The 19,930-nt window shown below is 44.4% G+C and overlaps 2 protein-coding genes across 3 annotated transcripts; both read left to right on the top strand.

The window, feature by feature from the left end:
• The first annotated feature begins 7,227 nt into the window (after positions 1-7,227).
• On the top strand, positions 7,228-11,288 carry LOC112883421 (floral homeotic protein APETALA 2-like). Of its 2 annotated transcripts, none has more exons than XM_025948717.1 (10): positions 7,228-7,841; positions 7,933-7,958; positions 8,082-8,112; positions 8,193-8,280; positions 8,370-8,515; positions 8,808-8,852; positions 8,948-9,057; positions 9,148-9,287; positions 9,728-9,832; positions 10,789-11,288. In XM_025948717.1, exons 1-10 carry the CDS (start codon positions 7,255-7,257, stop codon positions 10,999-11,001), a joined length of 1,491 nt encoding a protein of 496 aa, XP_025804502.1. In that variant the 5' UTR covers positions 7,228-7,254; the 3' UTR covers positions 11,002-11,288. The 2 variants fall into 2 exon arrangements, with proteins under 2 accessions (XP_025804502.1, XP_025804503.1); XM_025948718.1 differs by having other exon boundaries at positions 7,231-7,841; positions 9,151-9,287.
• Positions 11,289-16,460: 5,172 nt separating this feature from the next.
• LOC112883506 (vacuolar protein sorting-associated protein 2 homolog 1) lies at positions 16,461-19,930 on the top strand. Its single transcript, XM_025948805.1, has 5 exons — positions 16,461-16,705; positions 17,216-17,346; positions 17,951-18,055; positions 18,578-18,838; positions 19,559-19,930. Exons 1-5 carry the CDS (start codon positions 16,669-16,671, stop codon positions 19,694-19,696), a joined length of 672 nt encoding a protein of 223 aa, XP_025804590.1. The 5' UTR covers positions 16,461-16,668; the 3' UTR covers positions 19,697-19,930.

Raw genomic sequence — 19,930 nt, 5'->3', positions numbered from 1 at the left:
GTCTTTATTTCTGTCCTGGCGCTGTAGGGTGGTGTTCGTCCTTTTGATCTCCCGCTCCGAATCAGAAAATGACGTAAGCTTTTGGCGGAAATTAATACAATATCCGTGTAAGGGGTGTTTGGTTATCTTAGGGTTTATTTTAAGTCTCATCATATAGGTTGTTTGGATGCTAATTAGGAATATTAAATATAGATTAATGATAAAATAAATTCTATAACCCCTAGGCTTATTCGCGAGACGAATCTATTAAACCTAATTAGTTCGTGATTTAGTTCGTGATTAGTCCATGTGATGCTACAGTAACATGTGCTAGTCATGGATTAATTAGGTTTAATAGATTCGTCTCGTGAATAAGCCCTAGGCTTAGCTTATGTTTAATCTTTCTAATTAGTATTTAAATATTCAATATAATAGGGCTCAAAATAAGCCTCAGGGAACCAAACACGCGCCATTAGATATCTAAGCAGATTATAAAATACATGACAAGACACAAGAGACGAAGAGTAAGTACCATGCAACACTCCAAACTAAGCTTCTCCAAACAAGGAGCATTCTGAAGAAAGCCGCCTAAGGCCTTCAATTTGTCGTTCCATATTCATCAATAAAACAAGGGACTATCAAAGTCCAAGGTTTGCAACAAATGTTGGGAATTTGTCAGGCTTCTTACTGAGCATCACCTGAAATAAACACAGAAATCAAATCAGGATTAAGTAAATACATCAGTCATCCACAGAAATAACTTTTATCTTTCACAGATGAAAGCACTTCTATATAGTAAGTTTCTAGTAGCTGGAAGTCTGGACATAACTTTTATCTTTCACAGATGAAAGAACTTGCATGCATTCATACGCAAAAGGCATTAACAGACATCCAGCAGCAGTGATCGTCACTCATGTGAATATTAATGTTCAAGTGAGCATCTTGAATGTAAAGGAGGAATCAGGGGAAGCTCATATAGAAGATATACCTCTGTTTTAAATCCTATCAACTCTAACCTTGTCACATTGAACAGGCTACCAAGAAGCTCGCGTTTTTCATTGTATGTGTGTACATAAATGTTTGCTTCGACAAGGGAATCCATCTTGGATAAAACAATACCAGCTTGGTAATATACAGATGCAAGCTCGAGATATGAAAGGCTAGGAGCCGTGATCACCATCGGATGACTTGTATTATTCTCACAGTAATTCAATACCAACTTTTTCAGTGTGGACGATGTAATGCCTTGAGAACAATCGCCGGAAAACTTGCAGACTTCAAGCTCCAGATCTTCCATGACAGGGCAGGCTTACAGCAGGTCAGCGAACTGGCTGTCCAAATCAACATTCTTGGAGACGCAGCCTTTTAAGATGACGAAAACTAGAGCTCACCATGGGGGGCAACATGAGGCTAAGATCATCGTCCACTATCAGAATACGGAGCGCAGCAGGGCAGTACTCAATGCCACGGCGAATCCATCTATATCCACATGGTGCTGGTTACAGACGCAACAACATACCAAGAATTCATCCGAAGACGACATGTTATCAAGGGACAGAAGCAGGTTGGTGGCAAAGTCCTCTCTGCGCCCATCTCTCATCCATGGCTGGGACAGAAGTAGGGGGCGGACCGCCAGAGATGCCTCCACCGCTGTGACAGCAAGCATGTGCGCACAGTCTGAACCTATGGTGATTTAAAACTAACACGGTTCTGAAGGTGCAAATTGAAGTAGTTACTAAAGCATTGCTTTGCGTACCTTCGGTTTCTAGGAATAGTATTATGCTCCCTACTTACTTTACAGTCAGCTCATGTTGTCTAACCTACTACAGTTCAAAGCAGTAAGTTATCGATAACAATGCTCCCAGTGTAACTAGTTACACAAAGCATCTCAATTTATCTCCAGATCTAAACAGAAAAAATTTCACAAAATGGCCCGGCATTTTTCAGATAGGAACCCCTAAAAATCATTTAGGAATGCTGATCGAACTGAACCCAGCCCTAAGTGCGAAGCTAGCTAGCTCTTTCCTCGAACGAAATGGGAAGAACTTTCGGGGAACTAGAAGAAAAAACTGGAAGAAATACCCGCGCGTTGCAGGGAGAGATTCATCAATACCTAACGCACGTAGAGATCCATTGCTCGTGCGTTGCACGGAAAGAGCAGTCGAGGGGGAGTCAAGCGCCCAAGACTCGAGCCGCCGCCGCCGCCAGGTTGCTCTTGTCCGCTCCGTCCCCCTGCGGCGGCGGGCGGCCAACGGTCATGCGGGTCCGCGGGTGGCGGCCGAACTCCGCGCGGGCCGGAGGCGAGCGGGCTGCTTTTCGCTTAGCTGCGTGGGTGGCCCTTGGGCCTTTGGACTTTGGAGATGGGCCGACCAAGAAGGCGATTCCCTCCATTTGGGATCTTAGCACGGCGCCACGGCTACATGTTACGTACGGTCAATTTCTTATCTCAAAAAAAAATACGGTCAATTTCCTGACGACTCAAGTATAATAATTAGTTCAGGATCCTATGCTTCAAATCATTTGGTTAGAAGCTTATGGATTTATCAGCTAGTTTAAATTTAAATGCATGGATGTACTTGTATCGTGCACGAAGTAGCACGCGAAGCATTTCCTTTCTACCTTTCAAACTCAAAAGGTCCTTTTTATAAACAATGCATCGAGTTTTGAACAGTTCGAAACTTAAATGGTATATTCGCTGTAATTAACCCTATGCAATGAGATCCAAATATGACGTCTCAAAAATTTGTTTTTTCCCCCTTAAAAGAAAAGGAAAAACACCAGGATTAAAAAATGATGCCTCAAAAATCAAGTAATCAAACAAATCGCAATCATTGAATTTGTCTTTGTAAATTATTAGCGTGGGGTCCACGAACCGTTGCTCCACGTGCGTCTTCTCAGAATTCAAGGCATTGTATTAGGTATAAGGGCCTATCCAGAACGTTGTATTACACTATTCAAGATGGAGCAAATTCACATGAATAACAAAAACACAAATTCACGACTGTGGACTGCAAAATCAGGAGGAAAAAAAACTAAATTGAACAGCAAGGAAAAGCACGTAAATAGGACAGGACAAGGTACAAAAAGGAAAAAAGAAAGAAAGCTAAGGAGAAAAATCATGTGAAACATGTAGTTTCATAGGAATTTCGAGAGGCATTCCTCTCTTTCACAAGCTAAGGCTCACCCTCCAAAATAAGAAATGCATCTGAAATTAGAATACAAGAAACCGCTTTTATCTTGAAAAGCCACTGCAATGCCAAAGTGGTGCCTGCTGTACCTTTCCTGGTTTGATGAGGTAGCTGAGCATACTGTTTCGGTCGTCGTCGTTCCTGTGCTCCAAACAACTGATCATGTACGCGCTACCATGCACCATGGCCCTACACGCTAATGAACAGTACTAGGGCACAGTAACAGTGCCCCCCCCCAACCCACACACACACACACAACACACACACACACACACACACACACACACACACACACACACACACACCCCCCAATACATCTCCACTTTGGAAATACCCATCCATCCAGTTTGGAAGCTGGCACCAACAGCATGCCCTGTAGTCCAGTGAGTAGTGAGGTCCAAGTCATGCCAGTGACACCCAAGCAAGATGTGGCCAATTAACAAGAGCTTAGGTACATGGTGCCCCTACACATGAGATAGATTCCTGGCCCTTGCACTCTCCAACAGCTATTGGTGGCTCCAACAGAGAAAAAAACAGCCACTGGCTCCAAAGCTAGCTCCCCCATTATTGGAAAGGAAAGGGAAGCCTGTGTGTGTTTGTGGGTCAATACATGCCATTTTCTTGCTTGCTATGGATGTGATGGTTGGAGGGTAAGACTACAAGGCCGTTTTGTCTCCATTTGGGTCAATCTTGAATATATAGTATGTGTGTATGCTTTGGTCTTTCCTTTCCTTTCCTTTTCTTTTCGGTTTTGCTTGGTTCTTCCACACTCTAGTTTGATCAATGTTTTGGTCTTTCTCTCGTGTGGCATATGTCTTACTTTGTTTCATGCGTCAAGATGACTGATGCTTGTCGATCGCTTGAGTTCAAAAAGAAAAATTGAACCATTTTTTTTTTGTCTTTTAGATGTAAACACCTGGACTACGGAGCTGTCAACGACTAGTGTCATCCTTGTGTCGTAAAATATAACATGCAAAATCATGCTGGTGTGAAGGTCAAGAGTACCTAATCATATGGCACTGCAGACTTAAGGAGTATGAGGACACAGTGGTCTTTCCATCTCTCTTAACCGTTGGAAAACAATTGTATCCTTATTCGAGTCATTATTCCCCTTCACTTTTGCTCTTCTTCTCCAATCTTCTTCCACTACTAAGGTCCTCCTACCTTGTCCTAGTAAAGCATGGCATCTTATTTAATGATTGGCAAAATTCTTATTTGGCGACAATGATTGGCCACGCACACATGGTGCAAATTTGCGATTTGCTATGGCGGACAAGAAATTGCAGAGGGTCAGTTGTCCTGTGCTATAGCGACTATAGCCTATAGGTCGCCTGTCCGTGATACATGGTTAGGTGGTGTTTGGATACCCCGGATTAATTTTAGTTCGTATCACATCGGATGTTTGGATATTAATTAGAAGTATTAAATATAGGCTAATTATAAAATTAATTGCATAAATGGAGAGTAATTCGCGAGATGAATCCATTAAGTCTAATTAGTCCATGATTTGACATTATTATGCTAAGTAAATATGTGCTAATGATGGATTAATTAGATTTAATAGATTCATCTCGTGAATTAATCTTTATTTATATAATTAGTTTTATAGTTAGCTCATATTTGGTTCCCCTAATTGGTATCTAAACATTCGATGATGGCACCAGTTCAACCCGTTTTGCATGGAAGTTCGTGCAGCAACGAAACGGTCCGAGACGCTCGTGACCCGGACTAAAAATTAGTCCCCGAATTCAAACAGCCCCAAAACTATTGGCATGGGCAGGACAATTTTTTTTCATAAAAAACAATGGTACGTTGCAATCAAAGAAACTTCCAGAATAATCCAACAATTTCTCAATGACGTATAAAATAAAACTCATAAGCAAGGGTGGCCCCCAAAAAAGGTCCTAGAAAGCTCCAGGTTCCTTATCAACTCTGGAATGCAAACAAAACATAACGAAAGGGTCCCCAACAGTCTAACACTCTGGAATACAATATGGCCTTTTCCTTTCTCGAGAAGGAATACAGGAGGGGGGTTCGGGGGGAACCTTTATAATTCCCCCGAACTGAGCTATTTCATGATTTTGCTAGCTGATACATGATGCGGCAACTCATATATACATAATATTTCTTCCTCTCGTATTTTTGTGTGGTTTCTGCTGCTCTCTTCTACTGTATGCTGGTAGTTCATTGCTGAGCGATGCTTGGCCATTTCTAAGACTGTCTCCAGCAGCGTTCTGTAAAACATAAAACATTCTGTACTCTATATATAGAGGAAGATTCCGTTCTCTATTGCTCCAGCAGCGTTCTCTAAATGGTCCTCTAAAATAGAGAACGCTACATGTTTCCTCTATATATAGAGATTCTCTTTCCTCTTCTCTATTTTTTCTTTACGTTTCAAACACTGAATTAAATAAAAATAAAATATGTCCATAGCGTTTGAGGTATGATAAATACGTACGTACAAAAATTTGGAACAAAATACGTTTCTAATATAGGGTTTAATGTATAGAGAACGAGATTTAGAGAACGTTGTTGGAGAGAAATGAGATACAGAGGAGAGAATCTCGTAGAGAATTCTGTAAATGAAGGATGTAGATGATGGAATTTGGAGGATATCGCTGGAGACAGCCTAAGTGCTGGAACAGCTCTACCTTTCATTAGCTAAATTGCAGGAAATCGCCAAGGACTAGCTGAAAGAAAGCACAAATAAACAGTCTTGAAACACACACCGTCCAGTCTTTGCTCAGGAGTCCAATTAAATAATCTTCTTTTCGGGTAGTCGAAATAAAATATTTGTTCAGGAGCCATGGGGCCAAACAATCTGTGTGTAAAAATCTCTTGGTACTTTCAGCCATTAGTCCTTTGTGCTGCCGAGGAGGGTATTGACCGTGGACGCTCTGGGACAGCCAATGCCGAACTAGGCCGGTGGATATTTTCCGACATCAAAATGCTACGCGAACAATCATTGGGCGCAACGCTTTCAGGCCGTGTAAAAGTACTGGCAGGCAGTGTGCTGCGTCACCAGCATCTTGCATGATAACTCGTCTACTTTAGTAACTAGCACCTTGCTCAAGACTTTAAATAGATTATCTTTTGTTTTAGAGATGTATGTTACTCTAGAAATAGTCATCATAAAGAGAGGAGGCATGTGATGTGAGGAGAGGTGGGGCCATTTTCCGGGGCAGCAGGTCATTCTGCATCTCATTCCGCATCAGCTTAGCTAGGTATCGCCCAAAAAATGAGCAAGTGGCCCCTGCATAAAAACATGTTTTGACACCTCCCCTTTAGCAAATAGCTAAGAATTGAAGGTAAAAGAAAACATTAGTTTACTCTATGGTATAAGGACGGAATGCAAACATAGAGAACTATCTACTTCAAAACTAAACTGTAGTGCTAACCGGTGACAAATATAGATGCGTGCTGCGTGCTGGAAGAGCAGCCAACAACGCTGTAGCCTGATAGGTAACTTTTATGTGCCCATCCCTCAAGGTGCGGCTGTGCGAGAATGAAGAGGTACATGTGAGGATGAAAGGTGGAAGTAGCGAGATGGAGACTGCACCACCTATCTGGCTTTGTTAAGCAGGTGCAGCGATCTCTAAAAGTTGCTGATTTCAGCCATCATGAACTAGAACACTTTATAACGCTAGTTGCCGGTGTAATACAATAACGACGAGAAAAAGAAACTTCGACCCAGCACTAACGGCAGCGCTACTTTGTAACGGTGCTCTTCTCTTCGAACCACACATTTCCGTTCTAAACGCCAAAACGACTTGACCAGACAGTAACGGCAATTCTATCCTGCAAGCGAGCTATCCGTTCCTCACTTTTGAGTTTCGAACTGCGCCCGCCGCCCCCTAAAAACCACGGTACAAGGTCTACCCACGAATTACACACACAAGCACTCACAGCGATTTACTTATATTTACCTATATGCGCCTATATGGCTATATGGGTCATCAACATTACAATTAGAGAGGGGAAAGAAAAGAAAAGGAAAAGAAACACATGCCCCGTGTGTGCGCGCAGCATTTCCTTTCGGGGCTGAAGGCGTGGGACTCGAGAGCAGCTTAAAAAGCTTTGCACAAAAATGGCTTCGCCTGCGATGCCATTCGCCCCCCTCACGTCCCATCGCGCCGTCCCCTTCGTCCTGGGGTGCCCTCCTCCTCCATGGCCACCGCCCCCGCCGCGCCCCGACGCCGCCGCCGCTGCTAGGTTGCTGGTAGAGGAGGAGGCCGGGGCAGGCAGCTCGTCGCGGGCTCGATCGCCTGCCGGGCCCGAGCTGGGGCCGATGGTGCCGGATCTCAATGCCGACTCGCCGACGCCCGGGTCGGCCTCGGCCACCTCGAGCTCCAGCGGCGTCGCGGGCGGCTTCTTCCGGTTCGACCTGCTCGGCGGGAGCCCCGACGAGGAGGGCTGCTCGCCCTCGCCGCCCGTCGTGACGCGCCAGCTCTTCCCCTCGCCGCACCCGGACGCCGACGCCTCGCCGCCGCCGGAGCCGGCGGGCCCGTGGGCGCGCCGCGCGGCGGATCTCGGGGCGTCCGCGGCGGCGGTTGCGGCCGCGCCTTCGTCGCCCGCGGCCGGGAAGAAGAGCCGCCGGGGGCCAAGGTCGCGGAGCTCGCAGTACAGGGGCGTCACCTTCTACAGGAGGACGGGCCGCTGGGAGTCGCACATCTGGTGAGCGCTCTCGCCGGCCGCTTAATCCGTGCTTCTTGTTCATTGGAGCTTCCACTCAGTAACCTCTCGTTTGCATCCTCCAATTGGCCAGGGACTGCGGGAAGCAGGTCTACCTGGGTGAGCTCAGATTCTAGTTCCCCTGCTCAAGCTGCCGTTAACTTTTTACCGTGCTTCTAGTAAAAAAAAAACTTTTACTGTGCTTAATTTGATTGGGCTCTGCTGGTGACGTTTCTGTTTCAGGTGGATTCGACACCGCGCACGCCGCAGCAAGGTTTGAACTGAACACTGACGCATTCATATCTGACTGCTGTTGCGAGTGTGCTGAGATTGCTTCTGGATTGGATTGTGCAGGGCCTATGATCGTGCTGCGATCAAGTTCAGGGGCCTCGATGCGGACATCAACTTCCATTTGAAGGACTATGAGGCTGACTTGAAGCAGGTATGCTGACCCAGACGTGTGATGCTGGGGTGTTTCTGGTTTGAGTGTGTGGTTGATTGATCCTGACTGATTAGTTTGTGCGCTGTTAGATGAAGAATTGGACCAAGGAGGAGTTTGTTCACATACTCCGGCGTCAAAGCACTGGGTTTGCGAGGGGGAGCTCAAAGTACCGGGGTGTGACTCTGCACAAGTGTGGTCGATGGGAAGCTCGGATGGGTCAGCTTCTTGGGAAGAAGTAAGTAGTCCTGATATCTTGCTTTGCTCTGGTTATAGCTACTTCAAATAGTTTCTAGATTAGCTCTTTTTCATGACAAGAACAAAATCTCTATCGAGATACAGAAATGTATTTGGAAAGAACATGTTTATGCTTTCTTTGGTAACTCTGACGTTATTGGTAAATGGCTGCATTTGTTCTTTCTTATTTTTTCTGGTAATATAGTGATTGAAAACTGCAATCCTGGTGCAGTTTGGCTAAAGTCACCATGTATCCTTCTGTAAATTTACTAAGAAGTGATGTTCATGTGCAGGTACATCTACCTCGGGTTGTTTGACAGTGAAATCGAAGCAGCAAGGTTCAGTTAGCGCACTTCTTGTTTCTTATATATATATATATATTCATGTATACCAAACCCCCTCACTCACCTTGAACTGTTTGTCAATTTTGTAGAGCATATGATAGGGCGGCCATTCGTTTCAATGGTCCCGACGCTGTTACTAATTTTGATTCTAGTTCCTATGATGGAGATGCTCCACTTCCTCCTGAAATCGAGAAAGATGGTACTATTAATTGGAATATTATGTTTAGTTGTGTCCAGTGGCCACTAGAATCATCCTCTACAAAATCTTATCAGGATTGATTTTTCTTAGCAGTGGTTGATGGGGACATCCTTGATTTAAATTTGAGGATTTCACAACCTAATGTGCATGATCCGAAAAGTGATGGTATCCTGACTGGGTTTGGAGTAAACTGTAATTCTCCTGAAGCTTCAAGTTCAATTGTTTCTCAGGTAAATATATGACAATATTATGCTACAGCGATACAGTTCGTTCCACCTTCTCGATTCTTAATACCAGTTAAATGAGTATCTTGTAACTTAGCTTTTCTTAATAGCTTAAAGTTCACTTGTCAGATAGTTAACATGAAAAATTCTGTTCACATTTGGCCAATTTGGTAACCCTGCTTGACACTAGCAAAAATAAGTTTGCTGCTGCTCGCTGTTCTCTTTACGTTCTTAACCAAAACTCCAAACAAAAGAATATGTGTTTTCTCTGTTACTCCCTGTTAGTAATTAAAATCAGAGCAATTTTGTATGTTTATGCGCATCGCTTAAAAGATATTCCCAAAGCCATAACACTCTGGTTGCTTTGATTCTACTTGTGCTTTCTGAGGGGTACTAGGGATCTCGATCTTATTATATTGGACTCACTGGATCTTTTGCTGTTGTAGCCAATAAGCCCTCAGTGGCTTGCACATCCCCACAGCACATTGGTTCCACCCCAGCAGCCACATCTGTATGCATCTTCTTCTCCAGGCTTCTTTGTGAACCTCAGGGTAAACCTAACACCCTTATTTTCTGTTCTGTCTCAAATGCAGTCAAATGCAGTTATAATTACCACTTGATACTGAATTCAGAATGGACAATTTTGAAGCACAAAATCTGAATATTGAAAAAGAAATAGTAGGAGTATCACTTTGCTTATCCAATATGTTGCACACTATGCCGTATATGCTTAGGGTGTGATCGTTTCCTGGAGCCAAAAGTTTAGAGGGTCACGTCAAAAAGAATCTTATCATTTAGAAGTATTAAATAAAGTCTAATTACAAAACTAATTGCAGAATCCCAGTGCTAATTCGCGAGACGAATCTAATGAGGTATATTAGTCTATGATTAGCGGATGATTACTGTAGCATCACTATAGCAAATTATGGATTAATTAGACTCATTAAATTTGTCTCGCGAATTAGCATCCAGCTGTGCAAAAAGTTTTATAAACAGATTTTATTTAATAATTCTAAATAGCAAGATGCTTTTTGATATGATGGGTCTAAAGTTTAGAGGGTAGGAAACGAACAGGCCTTATCCAATATCCAATGAATGTGATCCTGTAAATAGCATATGCAGATAGTTGTGGGCACTGTTTGGCTTGTGAGCTGCGGTTGTTCGATCAAGCCTGCAACACTGCATGAGCCACAGGAGTAGCTGTCGACTGTGGCACAGCTCGATTGACGTATCTTTGTTGTAGCGTCCTGCAGCTTCAGTCCTGAAGATGCCATATTGGTTTACATGAATGCTCACCTATATCTGCCGCGCGAGCCAGCACTGCTCCCCTGCTTAGCTGCTCAGCGCTGCTCTGCTTTGCAGGAGCAACAATCGCCGATAACCATAAAACTAATTGAAAAGCTGATTCGTCTCAAACAAAAAAGAAAAGGTTGATGACATGTTTAGCTGGGTGTTTGTGGAGGAGTCGGGACTGACGCTTCCCCGTCCTATGTATGTGCAATTGCAGGAGGCACCACCAGCTACGGAGAAGCACCTGGAGCCGGGCCCCCAGGCGTCGTTCCCTCCTTGGGCGTGGCAAATGCAGGGCTACCCTGCGCCGTTGCTCCCCGCTACTGCAGCATCATCAGGATTCTCTACCGCCGGCGCGCCGCCGCCGTCCGGCCCCGGCCCGTTCGCCGGCCGCCACCACCACCAGCTCCGCTTCCCCCCGACCGCCTGACAGGCGAGCTGCCCTGCCCTGTCCAACCGGAAACGGGCGCCTGGCCTGACCGGCGGCCACCCGTGCTTCGCTGGTCGGTGGCAGGGGCCATTGGTTGGGGGAACACGGGGGAGAGGCACTCCGTCTCCCCAGCTGGTCACTATCGTCGAAGCTCTGGCCGCTCATGGTTGTCTCAAGTTTCGATCTTCGTTTTGGGAAGTGGATTCGTGGACCATGAGCATGAGCGTGTGGCCAAAAAAAAAGACTCTGGAATAAGTGAACCATATTTATGATACCTGGTTTGGCCATGCCACTGGTGCAGAGTTCCTGTGAGCAGTGGATTCCCAGCAGCGATGAGCAGTGAGCACTGAGCACTGAGCTTGCAGCAGCAGTGCAGCCAATGGGCTAGCGCCAAAGGGGGCCTATCGGCCAATGCCTTTTCCTCGCTACCCAGCGACTATTCCTTGCCCGCCCGCCATTGCTCTCGCTCTTTCTCTGCTGCAGCTCGGTGTCAGTGATCACTGTTGCTCTGGCGCAGCTTCTGATCGATATCTCTTCCCTCCCAAGTCCCTGTCACCTTCCCCTCCCTGGCTTCCCCTACCCCTCGGAGGGAGGGAGCGGTGGTGGGCATGGCAGGGCAGAGCGGCAGTGCCATATGCCACTTCCAGAGCTGGGGGTGGTTGGCTGCTGCTGGTCTGGTCTCTGTCTCTGCGATGTCGTACGGCGATAGGGCCTGAGACGAGACGACACGACATGCGATGCGATGCGATGCCCGTCAGGCTTTCCCTGAGCTGAAGCCCTTGAACCAACGCCGGCTCGTTTATTCTTTCTTTATTGGTGTGCTGGGCGGCTGCTGCTTTTGCGTTGAGGTTGAGCAGCAGGAGCCTACGGGATGGGATGCGGATGCTTGCCTTTCCTCTCTGTTCACTTGCGCGCGCTGCCTGCCAATGGTCGTCCATGCTTTGGCGTGCAACTACTTGACTGTTCCTGCATTCTTTGCATCTGATCTGGGCACACAGGCCTACAGGAGCCTTTACTGCAATCACATCAACACAAACAACAGGTGGTGTCATTGGCCCTATACTAGCTTAGCCCGTACTACACAGGCCCTAGGAAAGGAAAGATGAGGATACCTTTTTGATGGGTCGCGCGTCGGTGGGCTCCCCCCCACCTCAGCTGGGTGCATCCATGGACATGTCCGTCCGTGCAAGCGGGACAGTGAGTCAACAGTAGCACGCTTTCTTTACTTCCTTTCTCGACTGTCAGCTCAGCTCAGCTCAGCTCACCAGTGCTCGTTGGGTCGGCGCCGTGCATCCCATCATCAGCCCTGGGCTGGGCTGAGCTTTGCGCATCGAACGCTGTTACCAGATTATCAGTGGGCCGAAAGAGAGCGTTGCATTCTGGGCCTGCCTGGGTTGCGTTGAGATGGCTTTCGACGGCACGGTTGAGTTCTGGCACTCAATTCGAATACGGTTGGCTCATGTGCGTATGATCATCCATGGGGTTTGTACTTTGGAATCAGTGGCTTATGCATGGTCGGCAGGCACAAACGCGGCAAGAGATGAGCACTCGTCAACCATTATGAGGCAAATAAGTGATCTCTCCAATAAATTCTGCAACATGCTGCTAATGACACTGCAACATGACAGACTAGCATACCTGATCAGGCACAGAGTAAATTGGTTCCTTGGCTCTAAAAAAGTTGAGCTTAATTTCTTGGCCCCTTTTTACTTGAATTTGGTTCCTGTTTGATGATAAAAAATAATACAATGAGGTATGGTACAAGGAAAAAAAAATGATGACATATATCATTTCATAAATCATAAATCATGGTTGAGCCCATGACATGTGGGCCCCACTCCTTGTTTAAAGAGAACCCAGATCAAGCTCCTGCGTAGCTTCCCTGAGAGAGCACCAAGGTTTCAACTAATTAATCTTGAATTATTAAAGATTTTGCTTCTAGAAGGAGAAGAAAAGAGATAGAAAGATAAAGCTTGGTGCCGTTGGTAGCTCACGTCTGGTGAGATTTGATCATGTGCGCGTGCATCCCACGAATTGATTTAGGTTGGGTGCTCTACAAGCTGGCCCACCTGTCATTGCCCATGCAGGATTTCTACCTACCCTGGTTTGTTTTGATTTGCATCCAGGCCGGTTGATTAGTTGGAGATAAAGCCGGTAATTAAAGATAAAGCAGTTCACGTAAAAAAGAGATAGAGTCTGGTTCTGTTTAAACTATTTCTTGGCCGAGGGTCAAGAGGCCTCCTCCTCTGGCCTATATAAAGCAGCAAGACCGGCGCCGGGGGGGGGGGGGGGGGGGGAGGGGGGGGGGGTGCGCAAGCCAGACACACGCACGCACGCCAACACCGCACGTCCAGACGCCGCTGCAAGCTGCTCGTCAACGAAGGAAGCAAGTGATGCGCCAACGAGCTGCAGCCACCGACGCCAACAAGCAAGCAGCAATCTGCAACACACGCCAGCCGACGGCTCCATCGCCAACGCTCGTCTCGCCGCGAAGCCGTTCAGCCTCAATACGATGTTTTCCCTGCAGCTACGACTCTTGGTGAGCAACGCTAACAAAAATATGTAAACTTCTTTCTATCTATGATGGTGTTGGCTATATTCGGATTGCATAGCGACGGTATCCTCAGAAGTAAACGGCTACGCTCGTATGATCGATTTCCCCAAGGTGACACGGCTATATTCAGATTGTATAGGGACGGTATTCTCGGAAGGAAATGGTTACAACCCGTACGACCGTTTCCCCAAGGTGACACGGCTATATTTAGACTGCATCTTGACGGTGTCCTCGGAAGAAAAAGGCTACGACTCGTACGACCAATTTCTCCGACGTGATACGGCCATAATTATTCCATGGAGGGCGGTTGGCTTTATATCCCTTGCTCCATTGTGGGAGGAAGCGAGAGATAAAATAATCTTGTTCCAGAAGGGATTATGCAGGGTAGCAATGATCCTTATTCTATCAAGAAGCAAATAAAAATAGAAGTTCCAGTGAGCTGCACATACATACAGTTATTCATTCTTCCAAACGAGCAATTGTCCTATTTGTGTTTTTGGCTAATGCTTGAAACTACCTGAGAAGAGATCAGCTGAAATAAATAAAAGAAAAGAGAATTTGATATGCCGGAAGGCTATTCAAATCAATTCATCTTGTGAGCATCGTCCAAACATGATACTAATACCGCGATTGTGATGGAGTTCTATACATGTCTAGTACCGATGAGGCTAGACAAATCTTTTGGCTAAGTGCTGCGAGGCGAGGTCACGATTCCATCGACACATCCCAAATAACAAGATTGGATACTATTTTACCGGGTACCGACAAGGTGAAGGCAACACACATATCCACATTGAATGAAGTTGGGCTACATGACTAGGCACCGATGATGCAAAAGTCACCCATTCATCAACATTTTCTGTTTACTACCGATGTGGCGACAATACTATCGTGATCGGGTTTCGGTGAAAACAAAGTCACCCGTATCTCAAGCATGCTTCACACACGTTATTTCCGCGCCATATATTGCATATGGACGACGAGCAAATGATTTGATAACGATCATAGAAGTGTAGCTTAATCGGAGATGTTTCGTAAACTCGTTCTACGGATGTAATTAACCGGACATGCCTAATAAGCCCCGGAAATGAGCAAACTACGCAATCTCTACAAGTCAGATCTCTCCTTAAGCATCGACGTATCATCAGATGCATTAGTGTTGATCAACGACCAAGGTGCTTGCATTTGCAAACATAGTAAATCAACGACGACGAGCTGATGAGATTACCGTTGACGATGAGGACGACGGCGAGGAGGAAGCACGAGAGCATAATCTTCTTCATGGTTGCTAATACTAAGAGAGATCGGAAGAACCAGCCGGGGCGTAGGTGCTCGATCGAGTATGGCGGCGTGCTATAGCTCCCACACCGGCCGCTATTTATACAGATGGTTAAGGCCTTGTAACCGGCGACGCTACGACCATCCTTTCTTTGTTCATCTCTAATTTTTTTAAAAAAAATCTAAGAGATAGCTTCGGGGAAGAAACGAGTCCTGGCTTTTTCTTCTTTTGGAAGAATGGAGTCCTGGCTTTTGGGAGATGAAGCCTGTTCTCCGTTGATCTTTATTGGAGCGTGGGACCCACTGCTCGGTTTGTCCCCGGGTTAATTTGATTCATACAAGCACGCAGAGCATCAATCTCTTCTGCCTATTAACAAGTAGACTCCATCTCTCTCTGTGCAAGTATATATGAAAGGTAGATGAGTAAGTTCTATTAAGGTGACCAGAACATTGATCGGTCGACAAGCAGTATGCTTGATCAGTATAGTTTGCTAGCTTGAGCTTGATGAGTAAATTCTACGAAATTGAAGAGTTCAAATGTGCGACTCCCTTCGTTCCAAATTGTAGATCGTTTTGACAAATCTAAATACATAATTTTTGCTACGTATATAGACATAGCGTTTATCTAGATGCATAACGAAATCTATATATCTAGATTCGTCAAAACAAGCTACAATTTGGAACGGAGGGAGTATCTATTAATATTTTTTATGGTTTCTTTTACGATGATTATGAAATCCATAATTTTTGGTTAATGTTGGTAGGAATATAATGAGATGGTCTGTGATAGTTAAGTCCATCTCAAAACAAAAAAAAAAAGAACCTCTTGGACCCTTTAGCCTTTTTTTCTCCATTATTTGCCCAATTTGAGCCGAACCAAAATGAATATTTGCTTAAAATTGTGATTTGATAAAGTTCATTCTCATCTACTAAGTGATATACTACTATTTTGATTATTATTTCTTAAAATTGTAATCAACCCGTCTACACGTAACTTTGAAGCCGATTTTGGTAGTAACTAATGTACTCCATCCATTCCAAAATATACTTCGTTTTCGCTAAAAATTTTAGGTTTATAGATTTTGCTGTGCATATGGATATCCATTATATCTATTATTTCTATTTCTAGGTATATAAAAAACACTATGAATCTGAAAAAACCTAAAACAAACTGCATTTTGGAATGAAGTAGATCACAAATCAAGTTATCACATAACTTTTGGACATATCTGTTGGAGGAGGACCGTACTCCATCTACGCGGAGGTTTTGATTCAGTTTTATTTCAGAGAGATGAGATATGGTTAACTACAAGCGTGATTACACTTGACGGGTGCCGGTTAAACACAGGTACACTGATGAACTGTCCTATAAAAGTACGAGCACAGAGACGGCAATATATGCACGGATCATCCGCACGCAGATCTAACCAGCTCTCCGGCCTCCACTGCACGCAGACTGAATTTTTGTTTGGCCCATATCATTTTCTGCGAATAATTCTAAATAAGGCCTACTTTGGGCCAGGGCGCTTCATGCTGGTGGCCCATTATAACCTTTTCCCGACCCCAGAAGCCCAAAAGCATAATTCTTCCCTTTTCTTTTTTTTTCTTCTTTCCTTTTTCAGTTTGGCATCCGAAGAACCCCAACAACTTGCGTTGGCATCAGGGAAGAAAGGCGGAGGGAGGGGGAAAGGGAGGAGGGCGATCCAATCATCACTCCACCGGCGTCCCTGAGCGGCGAAGAGCCTACCGCCGATCCGATCGAGTTCTCGGGGGGATCTCCTCACGAATCACTCCAACCGAAATCCTAGTTGCCCCCACGAACCGGAGGGTCCAAGATGAGTTTCTTGTTCGGGAAGCGGAAGACGCCCGCCGGTAAGACCCCTCCTTCCAATCCGGAGAGGTTCGCGTTCGAATTTTGTCCGATTGATCGTCCCTAGCTGCGGTAGCTTGTTTTATCTTTGTTTGTCGTGGGAGGGGTTTCTTGGCATGTGTAGACACCAGTGATGTTTTGTGTCGGGCGGTTCAGGCACCCGGTAGGATTTCTTGGCACAGTTCGTTAGGGAGTAAATCGGCGTGTAGTCGGAGGATGGCACGAGGTTGAGATTTGAACCGTGTGGATTTCGGCAAGACTGTTTGTTCGAGTTGGACCTGGCAGCTAAACTGTACTTCAGTTTAGATCTACTGAAGGCTTCATCTACTGAAGTTGAAGCCTTCCACCTCTTCCAATTCCTGAGCTGATTCATTGTGTTTCGCAGCAGTTTCTAGTGATAATAATAGTCACTCGGTGTTTTTCATGTTTTGAATTGAATGAACAATGGTAGCCTTACATTTCTTATCTATGGCTTATGGTTTTTGATGTTTATGATCCATTATTTCTTTCAGAGCTCTTGAGAGAGAACAAGAGAATGTTAGATCGATCCATCAGGGAAATTGAACGGGAGAGGCAAGGATTGCAGGCCCAGGAGAAAAAGCTCATTACTGAGATCAAGAAAACAGCTAAAGAAGGCCAGATGGTATGAGCTCTGGTATTTTTTGAAACTTCAAATTCATATTCTGATTCTGTTGTTTAGCATGCTTGGTATTTGGGACCATTGAAGGTCAGGGATTATTACTATTATTATTTGAGAATAGTCCCCTATATTTCAACTTCCAATCATGTCTGATGATATAATGTTGTAGAAAATATTTATATCCAACAGTTGCCATGTGTATGGAAACATTAAGATATGTACCTATTTTCACTTTACCTGAAGACCTGAAAGTTTGGTTAGCCAAAGTCAGGCAAATTTGACTTTTTGCGTGGTTGACACACACAACTATGGCGTACTAGATTTTCTTAGAACCCTGTCTCGCGTAGTTTCATGTCATAGACTCATTTCATTCACAAGCTTGCAAGACCATAGCTTGCTCTTGAAGGTCAGCTTAGGGCTAAAAAATTCTATGTTAAATTATCAAGTATTTACTTCAATAACGTAGTAATATTAACCTAGATATCCTTGCCTTCGATGTCGTGCATCTTGCAGTTCATTAAATGTAAATGGAAGTTCAGTGTACATGGTGCAATTTCATAATTTTTGCGTGTAGTGTTTGTGTGCTGACTATTTGTTACTGCTATAGGGAGCTGTCAAAGTAATGGCCAAAGATCTTATTCGTACCCGGCATCAGATAACAAAGTTCTATCAACTTAAATCCCAGCTCCAAGGAGTTTCTCTAAGAGTTCAGGTAACCATGTGTTTGGTCTTATCCTCTCTCTATAGTCTATACTCTATATTGGTGCCTTAATCACCTTATCAAATACCACTGTGATGTGGCGGTAAGTCATCTTCAGTTTATGTTGGTCTAGTGATGTACCAGTGTGGTACTGGCCATCAAAACCAAGAGAGGTAGAAGGCATTCATTTTTTCTGTACCAAACGGCCTTATGCTTTCTATAGCATTGTATTGTCCTACTATGTTGTTAGTTAGCTGTAGAAAAAACTAACTAGGAATTCGCAATTTCGTATGATTAAATTGATCTGGAGTAGTCCCATTCTCAATTCATTAAACCTTACAAAGTAGTGATATGGTTTCATACAGAAATTATGGCTTATAATATGATTCTAATTTTCTAACTGAGAACTGAATATTCTGCATTTTGGCTGAAGACCTGAAGCTCTAATGCTAAAATTGCTTCTTATGCTTATGTAATTTTGTATTGCATCCATTTGCCCTTCTTCTTAACATTTTAGTTGTGCAACTGTTGCAGACGCTAAAATCAACTCAAGCTATGGGTGATGCTATGAAGGGTGTTACAAAAGCAATGGCTCAAATGAATAGGCAGCTAAATTTGCCAGGATTGCAGAAGATAATGCAAGAGTTTGAGCGACAAAATGAGAGGATGGAGATGGTGAGTGAGGTGATGGGAGATGCCATAGATGATGCTTTGGAAGGAGACGAGGAAGAAGAAGAAACCGAGGAGCTTGTGAATCAAGTACTTGATGAAATTGGCATTGATATCAACCAAGAGGTGAGTTACTTTGGGTCTTTATCTTCTCATGAATGCACACCAGAGATTAGAGTGTAGATTGGTCTTCTAAATGCACCATCCTTGATTAAGCCAAAAGGTTGCATAGGACAATACCATGGATTTATGGTCCTCTGTTATGCCTACTAGTAGCTAGAATATTTCTGTTCAACCTTTTAACTCTACTAGAGAGGACTGTGGTTTTCCCTTTAATTACGTAAAGGAAAAAAAAACTATGGTTACTGATCTCATCTTGAGGATAGCTTAGTATTACCATCCCAATTTTGAGGCGGTTCTTTTGGGGGGATATATTTAATCTATTATTTTGCTTACTCCTACCAGGTGTTACCATAATGTTATTTGTCCTACCCAGTCTCATACAGTTTCTGGTTTTAGCTTTCAAACAATTATCCAGTACCACTATGCATTTTTGGATCTGCTTTCCGTTATTTTAGGATTTATAGATCTTTGCTCAATAAATATTAAATGTAGATTTTAGAAACATCTCTACTATTTTTTTGAGAGATTCATTACATCCAACATTGGATAAGCTAGAAATAATGCAAATAAGGAAAGCCAGAACCATTGTGATGCTAAATCAAACTTTAAAAGTAAGTGCCATCATGGCCAAGTGCTAGGTCGGGACTGATGCTTCTGAATCTGCATGGATTGATGTTTGATGGGAGAATACTGTATATATAATCATCTTGTGTATATTTGCAGCTTGTTGGAGCCCCATCGGCTGCTGTTGCTCAGCCTGCTTCTGCTGGAAAGGTTGCCCAGGCTGAAAGTGCCGGGAACGCTGACAGCGGAATCGATGCCGATTTGCAGGCAAGATTGGACAATCTGAGGAGAATGTGATTGCTGCCCGATGCTGCGTTAGCAAAAGAGTAGTGCCTTGTAGCACCGTTTCCTGTGAATGTGAATGAATACCCACTAAAACAAAAGTTACAAGCCAGCGTGTATGTTGAAACAAATGAAGTATTCAATATGCCGGTAATAACAGCAAGTGTATATCTGCAAGTATGTTGTGTTTGGAAAAGTCGATATGAATCGTTTCTTCCCTTCTGAATCCATGAAGGATTGTTGTCTGCA

This window comes from Panicum hallii, chromosome 2 (assembly GCF_002211085.1).
Source record: "Panicum hallii strain FIL2 chromosome 2, PHallii_v3.1, whole genome shotgun sequence".
NCBI lineage: Eukaryota > Viridiplantae > Streptophyta > Magnoliopsida > Poales > Poaceae > Panicum > Panicum hallii.
This window is presented reverse-complemented; position numbering and strand designations above follow the sequence as displayed.